The following is a 23,595-nucleotide window of genomic DNA, read 5'->3' on the forward strand; positions in this document are numbered from 1 at the left end:
AGTTCTATTGTATAGATGTTATTTCCCTCTTTTTGCACTCTATGGATCCGCTATTTCTTTCCTTTTCAGCATCTCTTTCTTCTTCACAGGTACTACTATTTTCTTTTTACTTCCCACCCCCCCACCCCCCCCCCCGGTCTAATTAATGAACAGAATTAGATTAAACTAAGAACACATTTGGTTCTAATTCATATTAGTTTTTTGTTTACGGCTTTGTAGATCTAGATGAAAGCATTGTGTATGCAAGCTTTGTTCCTTTTTTCTTGTACTGTCACTGTCACAAAAAGCTCACTTTTTGAAAGACATCTTCATCTGCAAATCTGAGTTCTCTAGAAATGTCTTGCATTGATTATGAATTTACAAAACTGACGTGTTTAAACTTTGGGTTTTTTGGTACTACAGATTTCATTGTCAGTATCTACATTTTTGAAAACTTGGATTCAGATCCTAGAAGAATAGTCTCAGATCTTGCCCTGTTTTATTTCAAAAAAACCAAAACAATCCTTCTCTGACATACTTGCTCTTTTAGAAGTTAAGAGGAGATACAGTTTTGGTACAAATAGCTGCTGACCCACATTTTGGAAATACATGGTCATCCCTAACAAGGTTGTGACTGAGTAGACCTGAAGGTACTCTGTGCATTCCTGAGATCCCAGCGCCCTCCCTGAGACCCCTCTGAGCCTCCAGTGGTGTGCAGCCTGGCACACGTCTATCTCAGGCAAGGCAGCCACCAGTGTTATTGTTTTGTGCGCTGAGACTGTGTGAGAATGGGGTCCTGTAGTAAAAAAATATGCATATCCTCAGACAAGAGGACATGAATCCTGTATGAGCTGCAAAGCTGAGGACTGCAGTCATAATTTTAGTAGCTGTGGCTTTTAAATAAGTTTCTAATTTACTTGGGTTAAATAAAGTTTTTCTGTTTCTAGGCTATTCTCTTTCTCTAGGTAGTTGAAAATTCATTAAAGATTGGAAAGATTCTTGAGTCTTTATTTTCCTTAGGTGCCTTTCTGAGGAAGAATATTGTCAGAATTAGTGCTTCTTATAATCTCCTCCTATGTAAGCCTTTTCAGAAGAAGGATTTCTGCCCAGAGCTTTCTCTAAAATGATGACTTTTTGAACCATCTGGCCACAGGTCATAAAGCAAGTAATCAGTAAGTGGGCTTGAGTGGGGAAACTGTTATGCTAGAAGGAAAAACAGTGCAGATGCAAACCATGTGTTAGGAGAACTTCCAATACACTGTTTGGAGGACTTTCTTTGGACAAGAATTATTGGGATAACTAAGCTTCAAATGGTCATAAAATTGTTAAATTCATTAACATTATTAAATAAAATTTAAAAGTAAAACGTTGAAGAAGTCATATTTTTTCAACTGCATTCAGCACAATATGCATTAGATTGAGAACGTTTTTGGCAAAATGTCCTAGTAGCTCATCCTTATCTTTACAAGAATGGCATCCTAACTGAGAAATGTTTTATATGTCAAGACCATTTTTTCAGCTGTAAAAGGCAAAAGTGAATCATTTATTTGTGCTCTTCTGTAAAATAACAGAGCGGTGGAAAGAACCAAAAGGGCAAAAAAATCTCAGCCAGTTTTTCTCTTCTTAAATGTCACCTTATCTGGGTGTTGATCAGCTGGACATGACTTTGCAGGACTGAGTTTATTTACATATATAGAAGTTGCTTAAACAGCAAAAATAAATTTCAACATTTTATAACTTCATATTCCAGAGATAGAAATGTGTCTCTTGCTGTGAATTGCAAAACTGCCAGTATATTTTGAATGCAAACTCAAGTTAGATAATAGTTATGAAATATGTGCCTATGATAAAGGAACATTTTAAAAGATACTATTATGGCCAACTTTTAATGTCAGTAGTAGTCTTTAACAATGTTTGCAATATCAAATATAATTGTTTTCTGAATTGTTAAAATTGTGTATGAGTATCAAAGAAAAAACTTTATTATTGAAATATTTGTATATCTAAATCTTTCTGAAAATGTCTATAAATTAACCAGTTCTTTTAATGTAAGCTTTCACATATTCTTAGGGAAGTTTCTTTTTTTGTAGTACTTTCGTAGGTAATTTAAGGTGGGAATTAGAATAAGAATTCAGAATGGTCTTTGCAACCCAGTATTTTTATTTTTTAACTTTCCCTTGGACATGTAACAGAAACCAGACAAACCACCTTTTAAAGTTACATGTAAAATGCTGACAGTAGAATGAAAATGCTGACTCTAGTTTTTCTAGGTTTCATGCAAATGCACTGAAATCCATCCCAGATGGTCTCTAAAGCAGCCAATAGTGAACACACTCTGTTATACATGCTGCTTAAATTAAGTAGTTTCAAATAATAACTGCTGCAGTTTGGATTTATTTTTCCTGTAAATGTCAACAAAATTTACTATAAATCTATGTTGGCACAAAGGCATTATTTATACAAAGCAAACTGCCAAACACAATTTAATACGTGTACTCTAATTTTACACTGTATCTGTGACCAGCTTCAACACAGACTTAAAATCATTTAAAATTAATTTAGTCCTTCCATAACTGTTTTTTAATTTCTTGAATATTCTCAAGTTTCAGGGATGTGCAAAACAGATTTAAGGTGTGGCACTCCTCCAAGGAGCTCATGATTTCTGTGAGAAATATGATACAATAGTAAAAAGGCAACTTAAACAACTGTGTTTGGAGAAGAGGTAGTCACCATAAAATGTAGAAAATGGGACTTTGGATCTACTGAAGTAGTAAAGTTTCCATGACCAAAGCAAGCCCAGGATTTTACTCAGGCTTGTACAAAATAGAAGTCCAAGTTATCGTTTGCTAGCCATTGTGAGACATGGCCATTCTCTGGCCATTCTAAGAGCATGTTTTGAGGAGTTCTGAGCAGTAATTTAAACAAGAAGGTTAAGGGGACATGAAATTTGATGGGGTCTTTTTCCCTGCGCACAGGGTTTGCAAGAAAAGCACAAAATGCTTGAAAAAGAAACAAAAAATGTATGACTGAAGCAGTCTTTATTATCAGAATAAAGTCAACTGACAAACTAATAGATACAGTGGAGATGAAAATGTCTTATAGGAGAGAGAATGAAATTTATGTAAAAAATACACATTTCATGCAAGAAGGGACCATACATAGGGACATACAAGTGGAATTGTACTGTTGACATAGTGAGCCAGAAAGACGTGGCAGGCTTTTTGCCTAGGAAGCGGTGATACCAGCCAAGTCCAGCGGGGAATAAAGTTCTGATTATGTTTTGGGACTCTGAACAGAATAATTCTTAGAAATACTGTCCAAGTGGAAGCAATGATACTGAGATATAGCAAAGTTGTCTTGGACAAAATGAAGGATCAAGGCTGGAAATATTTTAGGGTAGCAAGAATAAGTGAGAATGCTATCCATGTGACAGAAAAACCTATGAGATAATGCTTATTTTAAGCTCAGTTTTAATATTTTGCTTGAAGGGGAATATCAGAAAATGGTATGAGAACCATGGCTAGGTAAAGTGAGGTAAGAATTTAATACAGAAGGCTACATAATGGCTCCTCAACACAAACCTGGTGTTTAAAATTATTTAACAATACATTTAAGATAGTGGATAAAAAAGTAAATGTAAAAAAAAGAGTGCTATAGAATTAGCTTCACAGAAGATGCAAGGTAAAACTGAAACAAGAAAATTATTTCAGTTGGGCAGCAGAGTTGAAATATGAGAAGAGAGGATGCTGAGTGTAAAAGAATGTTTAGAGTCAGGGAGTAGTTTCTGGCTTCAAAATCTGTCAGAGCTCAAGGAGAATGAAAATAAGATTTGGCCAGGAGGAGGTCATTTGAAGCATTGATTGATATAAAAGCAAATTAAATAATGAAAATCTGTGAGGTTTAGACCCACCAATTATAGCTATTTAGAGGACAAAACTCATAACTGACATAACATCTTTTAACTTTTGACTTGACAACTGAGATATAATTTATTTTATAGCAGGTAACAATTATGACCATCTAGCTCTTATGCAGAATGTGTAAATGTAACCTTTCTGAAAAGCTACTATGACAAAGGTTATGTTACTTGAAAAGGCATATTCCTCTAAAGGAAAATTTATTTAGAGGAAAAGTTACTTTCAATGAGTTGTTTGATTTATAAAAGGGTAGCTGGATTGGATTCAGTGGTTAAAAATAGAGATAGCTTTGCTTATCAACTACTGAAGGAGAGCATCAAGAAAAGAGAAGATTGATTTTCTCTATTAGAAGGCCATCATTGGAATATGTGAAAGGAAGATACTAGCTAAGAATCATGTAAAACTTTGCTAGTTACAGAATTGCTGTCCTACATATAAATATGCCTCTATGGAAACCTATATAATGTGCTGAGTGATGACATATTTTCAGGAATTTGATGACACACAAAGTATCTGTTTTACTCATGGAAGGGCAAAGAGGAAGGATGCACATTGTCCCATGCCCAATGTGGCACTGAGTTGGCAATACTGACGTGCTTGCATCCAATTTATGCAATTTATATGTCCACAACAACATGAAGTTTTTGGCTATCATCATCTCTGGTGGTATTTAACAGTCAGTGTAGCTTTCAGTTTCTTTGAGATTTATTCTGCAACGTGCTTTTCTCATGCCTGGTACGTTGTCTATTAAGGGAAAATTCAAACAGATGAAAATGAAATAAAGAGATCAGATAGAACTAATAAATTATCCCTAAACTGGGAAGAAGCTTAGAATCAATGAACATGAGAACACACTGTATCTTGCCTTCCAGATGTCTGGTATTTGGAAGAAGTCAGTCTTAGATAAGTTTTAAGTGGTAGGCATAGCTGATGTACTATATATATATTCCTTTTTATCACTTTAGTTTTTCCCTGCTCTGGGGAGGAAGGGGTTATGGACTAGGAAGGTGATGTCTTGACGTTTTTTGTCTCTCATGTGATCCAAATACGATAAGATGCGAGGCCAAATATGAAAATATTTTGAAATTTACATTTCTATAAAAGCAAAATTTTTAATCCTATCTACATTCAGTTCAACTGCTATAAGAGACTGAAGAGGAAAAAAAAGTCATGTTATAGGAACTTATAGTTTTTAGGCTGGTACCCTAGGATTTATCATGTACATCCCGAATCACCCAAAATCTAGGTTTCCAGTGTAAAATAGGCAGGCAGCTGTAGTCCACAGAAAGATAGACAGACAGCTGTGAGGAGCAGTTCTCTCTGTTTTAAAATAGATGCCTGAATCATGGAAATAGACTGCCCCAGCAATCAGAGTTGTCTATAGCAGGAACCTAGCTGACTAGTTTAGATCAGCACCCAAAACTTCCGACAGCTCAAGGCTAGTGAGAAAACTCCTTTCTTAGTGTGCCTTGTTTAGCTCTCAGTGAATAATTCATGGCAAGTAATGTACTCTCAATTTAACCTTCATCTGTGCTCACAGAATGCTCTCCACTAAGTTGCCATATTTTTAAACACATAGCTTTTTCATTTGAATTACAGGTCTGAGTTTTGACAATATTGTGTTAAAAATTGAGAAAATTTAGTGTCTTGAAGTAGTGGTATTCCTAAGCGTCTTCCAGATGTCTCTCCTTAATCTCCTGCTTTTGCATAAGTGATATTCAGCAGAACTATCCCATTCTTCTGAACAGGATGATGATGAAAGACGATATATCCTACAAAATATCATTGTTCCCAAAGTAGTAAGCCTGACACTTAACAGTAACTTCATCCAGGACCAGCCCTAATTATGAAATCTTTGTAAAATGAATACTGTTCTCTCTTGCTTTTCCTAGCAGTCACTGCTTCATTAAGAAAAGAGAAAAATATGTTAGTCTTTACCTTTTTTTAGTCAAAAAGACTGACATAATCCCCTGGGAAGACATGGCTACTGCTTAACTCTGTACCGACTTAAGTATGAGCCACCGATGTTTATTTTTTAAGCAACTATTCAGCTAAGAAATTGTCATCCAAGTTTGTGTGGAGGTGAAAAATAGGAGGCCTGATGGAAACATCAGTAGACTTGCCCTGTAATAGCATGATCTGTGCTGTACATTATTGCAGTATGTCCATTTAGTCCTGACAAAAAGACAATGGTTTTATAATACAAACCATATTTTTATAGTTCTTTATATATATATGCATAGATATGGTTGAATATCTGGTGGGATTTTTTATGTCTTATTTAAAAAAAAAGAGAAAAACATCCTGACACACGAGGTAGCCTTAGCTCAGCTCAAGTCCAGAGTTTTCCAGTGGGGTAGTATTTAATTTTAGGCCATTTATTATTATCCAGTATTAGTCCAACATTATCAGGTACCTTTTATTCCAACCTTAATGTTAGATGTAACCATAGACCACAGCCATTGCTGTTAGCATGAGCTCATGCGGTTATCCTAGAATATAATGTTTGTCAGGAAAAAAATATTCTCCTACTCCTAAAAACTATATTTTATTTTCTTTTTGAATCTCTAGAAATGAAGCTCTACACAAGTACTATATCTGTTCTGATAATGCTTTACGTCTGCAACTGAGTCTACATGGACCAGCAAATGTCCAGTTAGTACTGGATTTGCTAATGTCTAATTGCATAACTGACCAAATCAAATGAAAATTGGGCCAGAATGAAGGCAGAGGGACATGTTTTAAGCCCAGAATATATCAAGAACCTAGCTTTGCTATGTGCTGGAGCGAGGCAGCATAAAGCCTCCCTCCAAGACGTGCTTGCTTTGCTGCTGACGGTACAGCTCAGGCAGTAGCACCTGGCAGTATCAAAGGGAACCGAGACTGAATATCCTCGGAGAAGGCATCATGGCAGAATAGGGTATACTTACATAAGGCCCTCTTTGCCATGCTACGTATGAGGAGTTTTGCACGCTTGAGTCTGGGTAAAGCCTTTCTAGAGCACACAGTAACTTTATTTACACTGTAATCACTGAACAAATATACCATATTTATTCCTAAGGCAGGTAGCTTGATCCAGGCAGCTAAATGTATGTGAATATAGAAAGGAAACGCTAGTGACATATGTTGTATTTCTTCTGTGCCTTTTGGTGTGTCTTTTTCCATTCTTAAGAATTCTAAGCTTTAATTATTATCACATTTTTCTATTATTTTACTTATGCAGTTATGTATACCTATTTCCTCTTTGATAAAGTCGCTCCAGTCAAAAGGGTTGTATGCTGTTACCTAGAAATGAACAGCAGACTTTAATTCCTTGACATTCTATCAATAAGCTATGAAATAATTTTGCTAAGGTGAGCAGTGGCAAAATCTTCTGGTGGGTCAAAAATTTCCTTCTCTAATTCTCTGGCTTAATGCTTGTTATTGAACGATGTCTCTTCTGAACCTACACCTGCATTACTAGTTCTCAAAGCCACCCGTGCGAGTAACACAAGAATATCTTGTTAATCTTTTCCGTCCTTCAGTCTTGTTCTACAGACCGGGACATAAGAGGATAAACTAGCGCTGCAGATGAACTAGGTTGAACTCTGCAACTCACAGTTTAACGAAACTGACTGGTATAGGGCTTAGCTTGTAAGAAGATGTTTCCTATGGTGGAGTATGTGCTTCTAGAGATTAGAAAGGTTGGATTGGGATCTCAGTGCATATTCTTTGTATATAGAAAACTGTTTCACGTAAACACATAAACTGGCAAGCATACATGAAGAAAAGAAGGATACAAAGCGTGCACCAGGACCAGATGCAATAGTAGCTAAGCAATGCCGAGGATATTCCTGAGTGAATGAGCCCAGCTCCAGGTTTTTAGAGATACTTTAATTATCCTATCTGAAATAAGTTTATGGTGAAACTAAGCTTGCCATCAAGAAGCAGCAGCTTATGTACATTTCATTTGCTAATGTGCATTCCAAACAACATAGTTAAGAGCCCAGTCATTCTTTATGTGTTAAGGCTTGATGTTAGGCTTCCAGGATTCTCTTACACTTGATATGTTGCCAGTGTCCCTATGTGTCCTAAAGCGATGCATATTTGCTAGAAATTCCTGAATTTTTCACCACAGTAAACAAGAAAAGTGGTATCAGCTGTTGTGGGTTTAATTTATTACAACATTAAACTTGATTCTTATCAGACTACAGGAGCTTTTCACTTTGTCTTAAAAATGAAGATTGTGAATTTATTTCTTTAGCTTGTATACAACAGCCATAATAACCTGGCAGCTATTGCATGTTTTCAGTTCTTTGATGTCCAAGCATTTTTCAAGCAGCATGGTGTGTGTTATCTCTGTTTTACAAATGAGGAAGCCAAAACTCAGAATGTTTAAGCAAATTTTCTTTACTCTCAAGACAAAGATGTTCTGAAGCATGAAACAGAACAGTCAGTCCTGTGCCTCTTTCCTTAAGCCATGCTTTTTCCAGTTCATTTTAATTTTCAATTTTGTGCAATGTAACACTGGTTTAATTCAATTAGTTAGTAATTTGAAGATAAGTAACTAAGATGCAAGCATCCTCAAAGAAGGTTGAATCCTGCACACATTTTATTATTGTTTTTTTAATTACTTCTATATCCTTTTTCCTCAGACAGTTTAACTATACAGCCAAAACTTCAGTTGATGGATACACACTGATAAAAAAATATTATTGTTTTTCTTGTGGCTATTATTATTAGTGTATTTAGCAGTACTGAATGGCTCCATCCTGCAGTATTTTCATTAATTAAAAATATTTTCTTCCTTATTGTCATTATTCAATCAACACTTGCCTAAACTGCAACAGCATACCAACAAGATCTGAGTTCGAAAGCCGTTTTTCCTAAAAAAGGATTCCAAAAAAGAAGTAATATGATTTTTTTGAAGTTACAGAATTACATGTACAAATCAGATGCTACAAATGCCTGTTGCATGCTTCACCAAAGTCAATTTTTGAATTTCACATAAAACTAACATTCCCTGGAAGCCTATGAGCTCTCCCTCCTACTGATACATCCTTTTTGCAGGAAGCTTGTGCCTCTAAGGTTGCTACCTGAGGACAGGTTCTGATTTGACTGCTTGGAATATGGTTGCAATACTGTAGTCTTCTTGTTGTTAATTAATATATATTTCATAAAAGTACCTGCTCTGAAGTTGACAGGCACTTGGAGGGCAGGGGTTTATTTCTAAGGTGCTGATGAAGGAGACCAACAAAGGAAAGCAAGTTAGCAATAGGTGTTAATATTTAACTCCATTGGTGATCTGCGTCTCCATCAGACTTTTTTTTCTGAATCTACACTACCTTAATTGTATAAATACCTGTACAGACCCGCATAGTCATATTTTGTATATAAATATTGCGGTATATTTCTAGTTATATTTTGATTAGCTACAACTAAGAGGCAGCATCTTGACTGATATGCTTTTGAGAACAAAACATCCTGAGGTATCCACTGTGTGGCATAGCAGAAGTGGTCCTTGAATATTCCATTCCAGTATGGTATTCTGAAACTACTTAATCAGAAGCTTTCTTTCCTTTCATTTTGTATTCCTTCATTGATATGTGAGTAATGTTGATATTTATCAGTAATAAATTATCAGACAAACTTTAAAAAAGCTTTAAAATGACCAGCTATTCTGCACCTCTGTTTAATGTGATTTTTGCTTTTCTGCATGACCTATTCCATCTGTTTAAGGAATAAAAAAGTTTCACAACATGGTGCCTGATTTATGTCCACTTCTATAGACATCTGACCTGCACAGTGACAGACCCAACTGTTGCTAAAGGTCCCATGACTGTGTGACCCTGTGAGCTAAATTTACAACAGATGCTTTTTCCACTCTTTGAGATTAACTTTTATGATTCTACAGGACACTTTAAAAAAGTCCTGTGTTAATGACTAGGTGATATATGAAAGATAGGTACCAGAAAACATGACAAACAGAATACTAGGCAAGAATTGTTATTAACGTTTCTTATGCTATTGTGGAGCACTTTATATGCAGATGACTGGCATAAGCCTCCAGGGGATTAGGTTCTTTCCTATTGATATACAATGTAGTTGGTAATGTGTTTTACTGTGCTGTTATAAAATAAAGTGCAAAGGTTCTACAGAGGTTTACACACTTTATGCACATTCCTATTTGATGATTTTTTTGATATTTTAACGCATAACCTGTTTATTGTGTTTTCCTTCTATTTGCCAAGTCTATATAAATTTGATAAATACAATTTTTAGTGCTTGCTTTCATTATTAACCTAGCTGCACTACCATCAAAAGTAATATACTGCAACACTTGTAAAGACTGTACAAAGAAATGGCTATTATGCATGTAACCACTTGTTGGACAATAACTTGATCTTTCACTTTAAAAAAAAAATCCTAACACAGTTCAGAGCAAATTCAAAATGTTTAATTTAAGTGGTATATTCACTATCAAGTTCTCTGCATTTTTTGCCTCTTCTAACACTGGAATTGCCAAATATGCTTACACTGATATTTCCTAAAAGGAATAACTCTCAAAGCTTTTATGATAAGTTTTTGTCTAGAAATCATATAAATACAAGGTTTTTTGGTAATGCATAAACTATTAATATATTTATCATAATGGGAAAAGATCGGTTTCTGCAGTGTGGTAGAGAGGACATCATGTTAGGGTTCTTTAACTGAGGTATTTTGTCCTTCAGTGATTTATAACAATAGCTGTCTGTATGTGTGTTTGACTTTAACAGTCAACAAGGAATTTTATTTTTACTTAACTTCCCCACAGTGTTTCGAATGTCTTTCAGACAGGGAATACTTTCTGTTTTGTTAAACTAGACAATAGTACTTATTCACAGCATCTAGGCAAGGTTTAGGAGAAAAAGAAAAGGCAGAATTACATTTCTAGGTAATGCTTTTAGTTAACTTGGAATGAAGAATCTTTGTTCCTTTCCTTACTCCACAGAGACTAATTTATCTATCACATCTCTGAGTGGAAATTCCCTGCAAACTCACTAGTGTTAGCGTAACTTACATTCATCTTTTCCTTTCATTTATTATCCATCAGTATTGTTCCTTTTTTTTTCTTAAAAAAAAAAAAAAGGTGATTGACCTTTAAACCTGTTGTTATCGAACTGCAAGAAAGAGATAAAGACTCTTTTCAGCTGCCTTCGTTCCCATGTGACCTGCAGGGAGAATAGATTCAAAATAGACTAGTTCCTCCCAGGGCAATACAAGACAGAAGAGAAAAGCACTGTCATTTCCGAACAGCACAGTGCTACAGTAAATTCAGCGTGAAAAAGGAAGGAGTTGCAGCGTGTTAGAATTCTTCCTCCACAGCCTGGATTATTACGGGAGACGGATTTCAAGGGTTTTAAAAAGCAGAGGATTTAAAAAAATACATTGAAATGGAGTGCTTTGAGAATCAGCTTTGTAAGGACAACTGATGTTTGACTGCTAGAAATACTGGAGGAATTTTTCAAAATGAGCATTGTTATGAAGCCAAGATCCCGATCTACCAGCTCCTTACGGACTGCCGACGCAATGTGGTAATGTGTTTGGTTTGCTTCTTTCAGGCTTCCCTTCCTATTATGACACACAGACATGTCCCAAGAAAGTCACAGGGTTTAGTTTTGACTCGATAGATTTTGCGTGGTTATTGATGATGTTCAGCTGCTGAGTTTCGCAATTAATAGTAAGAAACAAAATTATTTAGCCTGTCCTTGTGAAATGCTGTGCGTAGGACTTTTTTAATGAGAAACTATTACATATGTTTTTTTAACCCATTACATACTTTTTCCCCACTCAGTAGTCAGGTTCAGTCCTTGCACTTACAGGTACCTTCTAAAAATCTTCATCAGATTTATTTCAGGAACAAAGTTATAATATGAAGCTTGCAGTTCTGGAGGATAGAGGGTAAAACGAAGCTATAGTTTGCTTGAGCTGTTTTGGGATACTTACATATAGTTTTGCTGCATAAATAGACTGACTGGTAGAGATAAGTGTCCTGGGAGGAAATAGACTTTATGATGGCATGTGTGAGTGTGTGCTGTGTTATGCTTCATGTGTTTCCCCCCCCTCAGCGTCTCAGGGCAGGAGAAGCGGACTGTGATAGTGATCTGTGTGTATGATTTTCTTGCAGATTTCTTTCAGTTAGCAATCAGCAGAATTCTGTCTTTTGATTAATTATTTTTTCTGGTGAGCACTTTATGCTTTATATAGCTTAATAGGCACCGACAGGACAGGTTTCTGTTAGGTACGCGAAGTAAATTCACTCTTGTTTTTTTAATGTCTCCCACATTTTTTTCCTTTCTCTGTGTTTTTAATAAAACCACCATCATTTTAATAAACACATAATAGACAAATTGTTCAGGGATATATTTAACTGGCATAAAGTGATACATTTTAAAAAATAGTCTTTGTTTTGAAATAAATGGCTGATGTGTTACTGTGGGATAGACTGGTAACTAAATACGTTTCTTTGTGAGTAAATATATCAAGTTAATTGAACGTTAGCCTGTTAAAAACTTCACGTTTCAAAGAGTCTTGGTTCTGACTTAAAGCCATGTCAGTACTACCATTAAAGCAGTTAGTAATTTTTTCCAGTTATCCCTTAATAAAACTATTTTGTATTAAAAGAAAGTTAAATAACTACACTATTTAAGCTGAAAAGTAGCCCCAGTCGTTCCCCAAAACTGCTAAGGAAGAGTTTTGCAGAAATACCTGCAGTAAGTTGTGCCTCTATATCTTTATTAAAATTTAATAAAGTAATACAGTGTTGGTGAACTATATCTTGCTAAAGCGTTACCCTGTGCAGGGTGTATCCAGGGCAGTGAGCTAAAACATACATACCTTAATTGTTACGTAGAACTGTGCAAATAAATCAATATGTTTCTGACAAATTCTGCCTTTCAAGTATTTCTCTTTTGACTGCTTCCATGGATTCTTACAGGAAAAAAAGAAATCGTTTCAAGGGAAAAAATCCTTGTAGCCAATACGCGCAGGCTGATTTGACCATGAAGTATTCTGTCTAAAATACCTGCCTGCCTCTCTTTTGTTGCTGAGGCCTTTAGTTATAACATTGACATGGTAGGTGGGAGTACCTGTTCTTCTAGCTGTGAATGGGGAGTCCTCTGCTACCCTGCCGTTTGGAAACATACTAGAGCTCGGAGGTGGCTCTGGGGGAGATCCTTGGAGACTGACTAGACAAGGTGCATGCTGTTCTCTGGCAGCATGGAGCCAAGCCAGCCGAGCCCTGCCCCAGCCAGAAACCAGAGGGAAACTGGAGTGCAGAGGGAGGAGGGAGGGGGAGGGAGCTGCCGGCCGCTCCGCACCGGGCTCAGATCCCGGCCACCTCCAGGGAGGTGGCAGCTCAGGCCAGCTCACCCTGCGCACACCGCCCAACCGAGCAGCCCTCATGGTGGGCCCCAGCAGGACTGGTTTCCAAATCACCTGCATGACTTCGGGTGATGGTCTTAATCACCAGACTCAGGAGCCTGTGGGTTTGTCCCCGTGGGTCGGTGCTGCTCCATGCAGCTCTGTGGGGCAGAATAGCAACACTGCAGTCCTGCCACGGTATTAAACAGTCAGGAGCGCTGACAGATGTTCACACCAGGTGGCAGGGAGAGCTACAGCATGTAATTCTCCTTTCTTTGTCCGTTAGCATAGCGATCCTGCGGTGTGTTGGAGGAGCAGGGGTGACTGCGGGGATGGAGAAGATGGGAGAATGTGACAGGAAAAGCCACAGGGGGCTTTCTGAGTCCCAGGAGCACAGGGACTGAGTGACAGGGTTGCACTGAAGTGTGGATATCCCTCTGCAAATGTTTGAGAAAAATGGTCCCAGGATGTCCTTGCACTGCAGTTTCCCCTGGGAACAAAGTTCGCATGAAGAACAGAAACCAGGCTCCCAACACACGGAGACCAGTGAGATGATGGAACAGACTTAGAGACAAGGCAGACAAACCTCTGCCATTGGTTCCCTGAAATCACACTCACCTGCTGTCCAAAAGATGCAATAACTTCAGGGTATGTGGTAAAAGCATGATTCTCTTTCCAATACAAGTATTACGAAGCTGGTAGTGTGCAGAGGTGCACCAGCTGGCTTTGAGGAGCACAGGTGAGCCCAGGCTGTGCTGATGCTCCCGCTTGCAAAGTGAGTCGTCTTGGTCAGGACTGGCTGCTGCTTAGCATGACAGTAGGGTCTTTAGGCAAACCTTCTCTTTCTGATGCACCTTGGAAAATCTCTCATGACGTTATAGAGACTGAAGTAAAAGCAGATGGTTGGTATTTATGCAAAATAAGAAGGTGACTTATTTAAGGATTGTTACCTGTCCAATGTTAATGCTGCCCAATTCTATCACTCGTTCCTCCTCATTCCTAACTTCAGGATGTGACTGTGAAGCGTGCTTGTGAATCAGAACATTTCTCAGGAAAGGTCTAGAAAGTATAAATGATGGTACATACTTTTCAGTGAAGACAATTGATTTGTCTTGTTATTCCTGAGAAGAAATAACAAGGTAAAAAGGAAACTCGCTGTAAGACAAAACCTTGGCTGGGACGGGAATATATGCATTTAAATGAGAATATGACTTCCACTTTCTTGACTGTTTGCCACTGAACGGTAGAGCAGCAGTGTTCACATGTCACATATCTGTTGGTCTTTTTCTTTTGTAATGAAGGAAAAGTTTGAACTCATAAAAAATACTATTTTGGAGGAACTGAATTAAAATTTTTGAAGTTTAAGAAAGGAACTGATGGCAAATCAAGCAAGCAGGTTGTTGGACAAGAGCTTACTGTCTGGAAAAGGTGCAGCTGATCAGATCTTAGAACTTCTTTATTTTTTCATGATACAGATAATTCGCACAAAGAGCTAGTAAGCCTCAGGAGTATTGTCAGCTTTTTGTCACAATCCTTTCTGCGTGTTATGTCTAGAGTTGATAGTTAGCTGTTTACTTTGTGGGTTGACCTTCCTCTGTCTTCATTTATTTTTTGTAACATACACCAATTCAGGCTTTCATGTTTTTTGGAATTTAGGGCTGGCTGATCTGCAGAGGGCACATCCCAGCCTCCCTGGTGCCCCTGAGAGCAGAGGCCTTCAATGATTCAGTCTGTGGTATTCTGTAGAACAATGCATCTCTTCTTATTTAACTCCAGAAGCAGGTGATACTGCTTGTCTGCAATATTGTGAAATTCAGTAGATTGGAAATTTCTTAGTCTATAACATTTTTATAGATAAGTGGAACAAAACTGATCTATTGGATGAGCTTTTCATGACTGTACCCTTAATATGTAGAACACAATAGGGATGCTAAGTAAAAGGTTTGTTGAATAGAGACAAGAAAATGCTTGTGGTCTGACATTAGTGGATAGTGTTGTTTCTGGAGCAGAAGAGCTAGGAGAGAAGTACGGGATGAGATCCAGCTGTGCTGACCTGAGGTAGCTGCACTGGCTTCCTGACTTAAGGGTAACACAAAGGAGAACTCTGCCATGAGTGTGACCCAGTCTTGGTACCCATGTCTGGTGGGAGGAAGCTGTGTCTGCATCACACTGCCTAGAGACTGGCCATCCCAAAACAATTCAGTTACTTGGTTAAACGCTTGGTGCTAGCAAGGCTATTGCTAGTATAAAGATGATGAGCATGTATAATAAATGCTATTGAGCGAGTCATATGCCTCTAGGTTACTGGCATCAGACCTATTTTTGAAGTAACTGCTGACTTTTTGGACTGGCAATGACAGTGCTGGGGAGATCAAGAGCAAAGGATATTCCTTGAAGGAGTCTTTGTCTACAGGGCAGAGAACAGTATGTAAATGTAAATGTGAATAGTATTAACAGCATGCATACCTCTTGGCTGTTGAAGAGTTAAAGTGTTTTATTCCTGTACTGGATGAGTATTTTCCTCTCCAGTATTATGGTATTTAAAAGACGGGTAAATGTAGTGCTTAGCAATATGGTTTAGTAATGAGTTTTGTCAGTGTTGGGGTTGATTGTTGCACTTAGTGATCTGAAAGGTCCCTTCCAACCTAGACAATTCTATGATTCTATGATTCTATGACTATTTGTGGGAGGCAAGGGGGAGACAAGTGCCTGTTGTCATTATTGGTGGTATTACCTGTCCCCTGTTGCCATAGCTTATGAAACTACTCATGAAAAGAGGGTTGCGACCTCACACGATTTTAGTAGTTGAAGATGTTGAATACAGTCCATTGGAAAAGTTTGTTGCAAGCTGCACAGTGTCCAAACTCATGGGGATGCTGAAGTACCAAATATCATATGAAAAATTAGGGGATTTCTGAATGCTAAACAAAGCCTGAAAGCTAGAGATAACTTTCCCTGCATGAAGTCTGACTTTGGTGGAATTCATAGGTGACCTTATTTAGAAAAATAGATTTTCATAAGCAGTATAGGCCTCAAATCATGACAACCATGGAAATTCGAGGTGGCATATGTACTTTTATTTATTCTGCCAGTGTCAGTGCTAATGAGGAAGCCTGCATAGTCAGCATTGCACTATTTTCCAGAGTGTGGTATGTTAAACAGTGTTATTTTTACAAAATTAAACAGGAACAAATTCTATTTTCTCTGGTGAGTTACAGGTGGAGTTTGAGGTGATCAAGTTTTCTATTTTCTAGCAATATCTGAGCCTGACCAATGGTCTGCCTAACATAGTATTCTGTCTTCACCTGCAGCAACAGAAGAACGTGAAAGCCTGTCCAGTTTCTGCAGTCCATTCCCATCATATTGCCCAGCATCTACTAGTGTTGTACTAGGGATGTTACTATAGGGTTCATCCTTGCCTGTTCCCTTTATAATCTAAGGACCTGTTGCCTATGGATTTGCCTGATCTCTTTTTTTGAATATGCTGACGCTGTCTTTCTGCACAGCCTTCTGACTACCTTTCTGACTATGTAAGTACTTTCTTTACTGCGCTTTAAAGTGGTGTCCTACTGGTTTCAACGAGTGTCCCTTAGTTCTGTCACTGTGGTATTTGGTGAAAGATTCATTTTATCCAACAACTTCATGATTTTGCAAAGCTCAGTCGTAAGCTCCTCCACCTTTTCCTGTAGGAACTGTGGAGTTGAAGCCTTCTTAGATTTTCCTAAAAAGGCTGCTGCCTCATCCCTTGATCATTTTAGCTGACATCTTTGTATGTCCTCAAACACCACTGTGTCCTTGAAATATAGAGACCAGGCTGTGCACATTACTTAAGATGTGAATGCACCAAGGTTTTTATACAGTGGTAAAATTATGCCTGCTTTTTTTCTCAGTATCTTTGTTGATAATGCCCAGTATGCTGCTAGCTTTTTTGACTGACATTTTAAGTTGAGTCAGTCATTTTAGACATTTTTTATTGTTTTTTCTTGCTATTATAATCTTTTGGCATGGTCTCATCTCTGCATTTTTTTATAGCAGAAGTATTAGGCTTGCCAACACAAACTCCAGTTACTTTAACATGAATGCGATAAGAACTTCTGTCTTGAAATGCTAAATGTTTTTTAAACAAAAAAAAATATTGCACACCATGCCAAACAGAACTGATGGCAAAGTGTGACTCCAGCAAAGAAAGGGCACTTCCTCTGAGACGTTCTCTTTCAAGCTACATCCAGACGAGCATACGTAATATTCTTTCCCCACTGCAGGCAAGCACACGATGTAGTTCTCTGCCACTCACTTTAGTGTACAAACAACCCACTCTCAATTTTCCTGAAGATATAATCTTGTTTTAACAGCACAGTTTGTTCTCACACCTTCTCCCTGGGCACATATGCAGATTATCAGGTCATGTACAAAGCTCCATCCAGTAACTAGACCATGAGGGCAGTGGCGACAAGGCACTTCAGTGTCTATCCCTAGCGTAATGTAAGGAGAGTGCAGCAAGCTTCATGGGGAGCTCGCTTGACAGCTAAGCCTGAATGGCCAAAAGCCCATTTACAGCTGGTTCAGCTGAGGATAGGAGGTACCCCAAATCAGGATCAATGTTGGGATGCCTTGGTAGAAGTCCTCTCCCTTTTATCCCATTCATTACACCATGGCTGAACTAGTTGTTTGCATTTTTTTCCAAGTTAAAGGGCACCTTCCAACACAATTTCCTGAGGAGCACAATTACAGTGTAAGGCGTAACAGACAGGATTCAGCTCACCTAAAGATAGATGTCTGAACTAGTAACCTAGAAATACTTGTTTTCAGGTTATGACTTACATCATGTATTTTAGACATCTGCCTCAGGTGGAGATGTGCTCTTGATGTCACTGATTTTATCAAGAAAAGTTCCACTGAATATAAGTAATACATACAAATGGAGTCAAACTTCTGTATGGGCACCTGCAATGTGCACATTTAACCAGATTAATTCTTTCTAATGCAACTGACTTAGTTTATGCAGAATACTTTCTTTAATATTTAGTAGTTGTAGCATTATTTTGTAATATAAGGGTAGTATTCATATAAAACAAGGGAAGTCCAGTACGAATATAATATTTTGGAACAACAGCAAGAATAAACCAATGACTTAGGCTGAATGTAATGTTGAAAGAACCTTGTGCTCAAAATGTGGTCAATTCACATGCATGAAGACACTAAGCAGTGATGTCATCATTCTAATGGAAGCACAAATGACTCAACCTCATTACCGTGATTCCCATCAGTTTTCAGCTATGGTGGGTTTTAATTCAGACTCAACCTCATTACTGTAATTCCCGTCAGATTTCAGCTTGGTGGGTTTTAATTCAGACTAACATGTACTAGAGCATGTTTCTTAAGTCACGTTACAAGACACATAAGTGGGTTTCTGCACTGCTTTATTTGTTGTCCTCAGTGATAGGGTGAAGATGTATGCATGCATGACTTAAATAGGTGCATGACATGGCTATAGTACATCATTTTTTAAATATTTTTTTCTTTCATCAAAAATTATGAAACATTTTCAAACCTGTTATGTATAAAAAGGCAGTGCATAGCTTTAGAAGCTAAATGGCAGAAACTGATTTTGCTCATCTTCATGGGTTCAAGAAGCACAGAGAGGAACTTATGACCTAAATTTGTTTCTTCTCCATTTCATTTGCTAGTTTTATAACAGCACCTGATGGTGATATTTAACACTAATACACTCAAAACTTCAAGCACTAAGTCAAAAATACCTTTCTCTATAGATACTTAAAGAAGACTTTTCCCCTTCTATGAAAGCGTTAAGCATTAAAAAAAGGAAGAAGATTGCTGCAGAAGTATGAATGTCTTTTTTTGTCAGAGACCTCAAAATAAATTCAACACAGACCAGTTGAAAAATTCCATTTCAATAGTTTCATTATGCTTTGTTTCAATTTAATAATTTAAAATTATTATTCAAATCAACCATTTTAATAAAAAATCAGGTCAGACTAGAAAAGTGGGGTTCTATTTGATTAAAAATGTTTTGATAATTATTAAATTTATCCTTAAATTTTGTTTAATAATAATAATAATATTTCTTGGTGTGTGGAAATTTTCAGTTGTAGTGAAACTATATTGGTTAGTTGTCAACATTTTGAAGAAATTCCAGTGTGTAATTATATATGACCCTAGAAAGAAATAGCTCTGTAACATGTATCCATAACATGTTTCAAAGAAGGGAGGACGTAGATGCTACATATGTGGAGTGCAACACGACACATGGCAAAGACTTCCACGTTGGTGCCAGCCGTGTTGCCCTGGTAGCTGGTGGGATGATGCTGCACTGAGGCCAATTAGCCCTCGTTACACCATGGTGACATGGCTATGCTGCTTTCTGAACCCCAAAGACTAACTCCACATGGTTTCATACTACCTCTTACAGCTGATTCCCGCAACCACCCACACAAACAGGGCAGATTCCAGCAAGCACGTTTAGGAAATAATTTCCAAGAGGTATATATAGAGAGAAAGAACAGCCAGTCGCTACAAAAGCTTCTTGGTTGCTGCTGCCCTGAGGCGTCCTCTACACGAGATCGGTTACATAAGACCATCTTCCTTCTTAGAGCTTTATATTCATAATCATCTTCATTGTCTCAGAAATTTCCATATTTAGTGATTTGAAGCCTGTGAGTAGTGCTGTCATTTGACATGTGATTTTTCCTTGAGTTAGCCAACATCTGTTTTCCTCTGTTATACGTCTATACATTTGCCTTATTATCTGGGGTTCAGCTCCATAGCTAGTTTACTTTTACTTCCCCCCTTTTTTCTTTCGAGCTATTTTTGTCTTCCTTATTTGCATTTAAATCTTCCTTTCCAACTGCGTTTGAAATAGCCTTCTCCATTTGAATGTCATGAACATTTGCCTTTGCCCGACTGCAACAAAACAGCTATTTTAATAAAGTTAACTTAATGTCATGAAAAAAACCCTACTTGGTTTCAGGTTTTGCCTTCAAAACCTCCAGGTGAAAAATAGGTATTTATACATCTAAAATTGAGCAATTGCACAATTGTGTTATTGCAGCTTTCATCCTTCTTTGTTCAACCTCTCCTGTGCTGTTTGACACCCTTATTGCTGTATGACAAATCCAGTTATTTTGTAAACAGCTTAATCCTTTTAGTTTATTTGCACTTTAGATGTGTGATGCCTGTAAACTTGGACAAGTGTTCTTTTGTGGATGTGTATTTATCTACATATAGCATATCATATATGTTATATGCTGTAACTTGCACTTTCCTGTTTTGTATCTCTGTATTTTCCAACTGTGTCCAGTGTGCTAAAAATTTTATTTAGCCCTCACAAGTTATGCTTCTTCATATTTAATATGAGAATCCACAGTGTGATAAAGCCTGTACTCCCTATGGTGTGTATGACCAAATGAGGGTGTATCGCACTTCCGTAAGCGACCTTCTTTGTCTTAACAGTTTGCAGCCTTACTGCTATCATTTCATGCCATCCTAAGGTGTGTCTGAATTACACTGTATGTGTAAATACTATTTTCTTTTTCCCATCCTAACTTTCATTGCAGTCAAGTTTTTTCATTCATAAAAATGTATCTGCTTCTATTATTTTCCACTTGGCATGGTTCCAGTAATATTTATATGTACCCAAGTCTTATAGTCACGTGAATTTCTCAGCTCTCACATTTGAAAACCAATGATCTAATGATGACAGAAAAGGCTATAATTTTGAATTAGAAGTTTCAAAAACTAAAAGGTGAGAAAAAGCTCTGTTATTTGTTTTTAAAGTCTCACCATTTTAAAGGCAGTTCTATCACCCATGCTTGTGTAGCTGATAGAGGAAGCGGCATAGGTCTAGAGGGCCGTTCAGAAAATCAGGAGTGACGTCCTAACACAGGCAGGTGCTCCCAGCTTTCCGCTGAGCTCTCTCTCCAGGGACTGCCGGGGAGCCTGGCCTCCGCATTCAGACATCTGTGCAAATCTGTGCTGTAAATCTTCCCTGCAGGATCTATAAACAAACGTTTTTTCAAGTTTTGCCAAGTGATGTTGGCAACTTTTTAGAAAACAAAAACTATCTTTTTATTTTGTGTATTTATTTCTTATTCTTGATTCATGTGTATATTTACTTTCCATGCTTTGCATAAAGATGGTCTGATAAGCCCTTTATCTGCTGGGGTTGCAACGTACATAGGAAAAAGGAAATACGGAGGAAGGACGTCTGATAGACTGAAATTCCATTTCACAAATGCTAGATAGATCTCATCCAGTTCCTGTGTACAGTTTGTCATCATTTCTAGTCTGTTAAGTCTGAAACTGCATAAAAAATCTGTTGGCAGGTATAGCCCCATTTTGTGGACAGAAATATGATGAAGAAAAGATGAACATTTAGAAGTTCATGGGTCTGCACTTGCAGTAAGAGTGTAAGACCACTATTTAAGCTAGCTCTGACAAACTCAATAATGGTAAAATTGAACATGTTCACTTAAGGCAAACGAAAATTTACAATAAATGAAAATGTCAAGTCACAAAAGAACAACAGTAACATCAGTACATCTGCTGGTACATGCTCTGGTTATGCTCACCAGCAGACGTTTTTCAGTAGTAGAGGCCATATTAGTCGCTTGTTGCTGTTCTTGCATACTTTTTCTGGCTACTGAAAAGAAACACACAAACTGTTATTCTAAGAAGTTCAATAATGGAAAAGGAAAAAAAATGCCATACATTCTTTGAGACTGGAAATGGAACTAAGGCCCTGAAGGGATCCCTCGCTGATACTGGAGAACCAAGTCCTCTCTCCCACCCACTTCCATTGTAACACAAGTTTTCTACTTGTGTTCAGTGATTTGAAAGCAATTAAAAATGTACAAAAGGACTGCTCCACTTGAGCATGTTTCTGTAAAGTACAGCTTGGAAGGAGTTTGTAGCTAGGCAGCTAGGCTGAAAGGGACATTTATGGAGATGTTGCTAATGCTTCTAAATGAGTTTCAGGTTTTCTTCATGTCTCCTTCAATTTCACATTACTTTAGTGTTAACACAGTACTGAATTCTGAAGTTGAAATATCCTATAATTTTATAATAATTTGATTTCCTACTATTCTTATTATCTCTTGCCAATCATTCAACCACCTGGATGTCAAACAATTCATGCAATATGGGATGCTGTTTCAAATAGACTGTGCTCAGTCCGTTCCTGGCATCTTGTTTACTTGGGAATAAATCTTCTTTTCGTTTAAATAGAAGAAACTCTATACCATAAATTAAGCAAATTCTTATTTACAGCAGCAGACAATTGGGTTTGGATAGCTTTTCCTTCCTGGCTCATATTGTGGCTCTTGTTCCTTTCTTCTCTAAATTTCTTTGGATTTATTTACCCTTTAATACCCACTGTTTCACAATTAATTTTTTCAGAGATTCTGAAAAAGTCAAACAAGACGTGGTTCTGTTGTTGTGTTCTTTCTACAAAATAGGGCTGAAAGAGGAACTGGGTGTGTGTCAGGAACTATTGTGATTTGTTTCTTTCCAGGCTGGAAAACAATGATGTTTCCCTGACTTTTTTTCTGTCTTGATTCTACAGTATAAACCTCTGTATGAATCAGATAATGAAATAGTAGACGTATGCCTTTTCTGTGACAAGGAAGAAAACATTCTGCTTAAGTCACTCTGGCTGCTCTTTGGTTTACATATTGCATAGTGAGCATTTTGGCTGTTCAGTCCATAAAGTATTCAGCACTGTAGATCCATTTTTACATCACCTTTCATAATTTTCAGTTCTTTTCTTGTGTTTTAGGAAACAGTCTTTTAAAATTTGAAATTTAATATTTCCATCCTCAGCAGCTCATGCTACACCAAAACCTGCACTGTAAGTATCCCAAAAAAACAAGTTTCGGTATTACTGCTCATTGTACAATGAGCAGTAATACCGAAACTTTGTTTTTGGTAGCTTGTAGAGTAGCTTTTGGTAGCTACTCTGCTGCCTCTGGATGACAGTTAGTGTCCAAAGAGCTGACTGGATTGTTACCTTCTCCCCCTCTTTATTCTGTTTAAGTCCTGATTTGATACTCTTGTCTGCTTTAAGTTGATAGCAGTTCAAAATGTACCAATAAGCTTCACAAGAGAAAGAAATCAGAGATCTAGAACAGAACAATAAAGCCATCTGGGCTGTTACTGCTGTTACCTGTTTTCACAGAAAATCCCTGTGATGCTAATCTCTCCTTTGTACCCACATGTAGAGGAAATCCATCAAGAATCAAAGAGTAACAGACACAGAGGGGAAAAAATTAAAACATTCAAGTGGAAATATACACAGTGTAAG

General features: G+C 37.5%; 1 protein-coding gene across 9 annotated transcripts in view; it reads left to right on the forward strand.

The window, feature by feature from the left end:
- Positions 1 to 23,595, forward strand: part of PDE4D (phosphodiesterase 4D) — a 624,128-nt gene that overhangs the window by 461,895 nt on the left and 138,638 nt on the right. Inside the window, exon 1 of one of the 9 annotated variants that reach the window (XM_054185820.1) lies at positions 9,892 to 11,449. The exons of the other annotated variants lie outside the window; for them this stretch is intronic. Within the exon in view, the coding sequence (XP_054041795.1) occupies positions 11,385 to 11,449 (65 nt within the window). The 5' untranslated portion in view covers positions 9,892 to 11,384. Of the gene's footprint in view, positions 1 to 9,891; positions 11,450 to 23,595 lie in introns of those variants that run through there. 9 annotated transcript variants of the gene reach the window in all.

The sequence above is a fragment of the Rissa tridactyla genome, chromosome Z (genome assembly GCF_028500815.1).
Source record: "Rissa tridactyla isolate bRisTri1 chromosome Z, bRisTri1.patW.cur.20221130, whole genome shotgun sequence".
Lineage (NCBI taxonomy): Eukaryota > Metazoa > Chordata > Aves > Charadriiformes > Laridae > Rissa > Rissa tridactyla.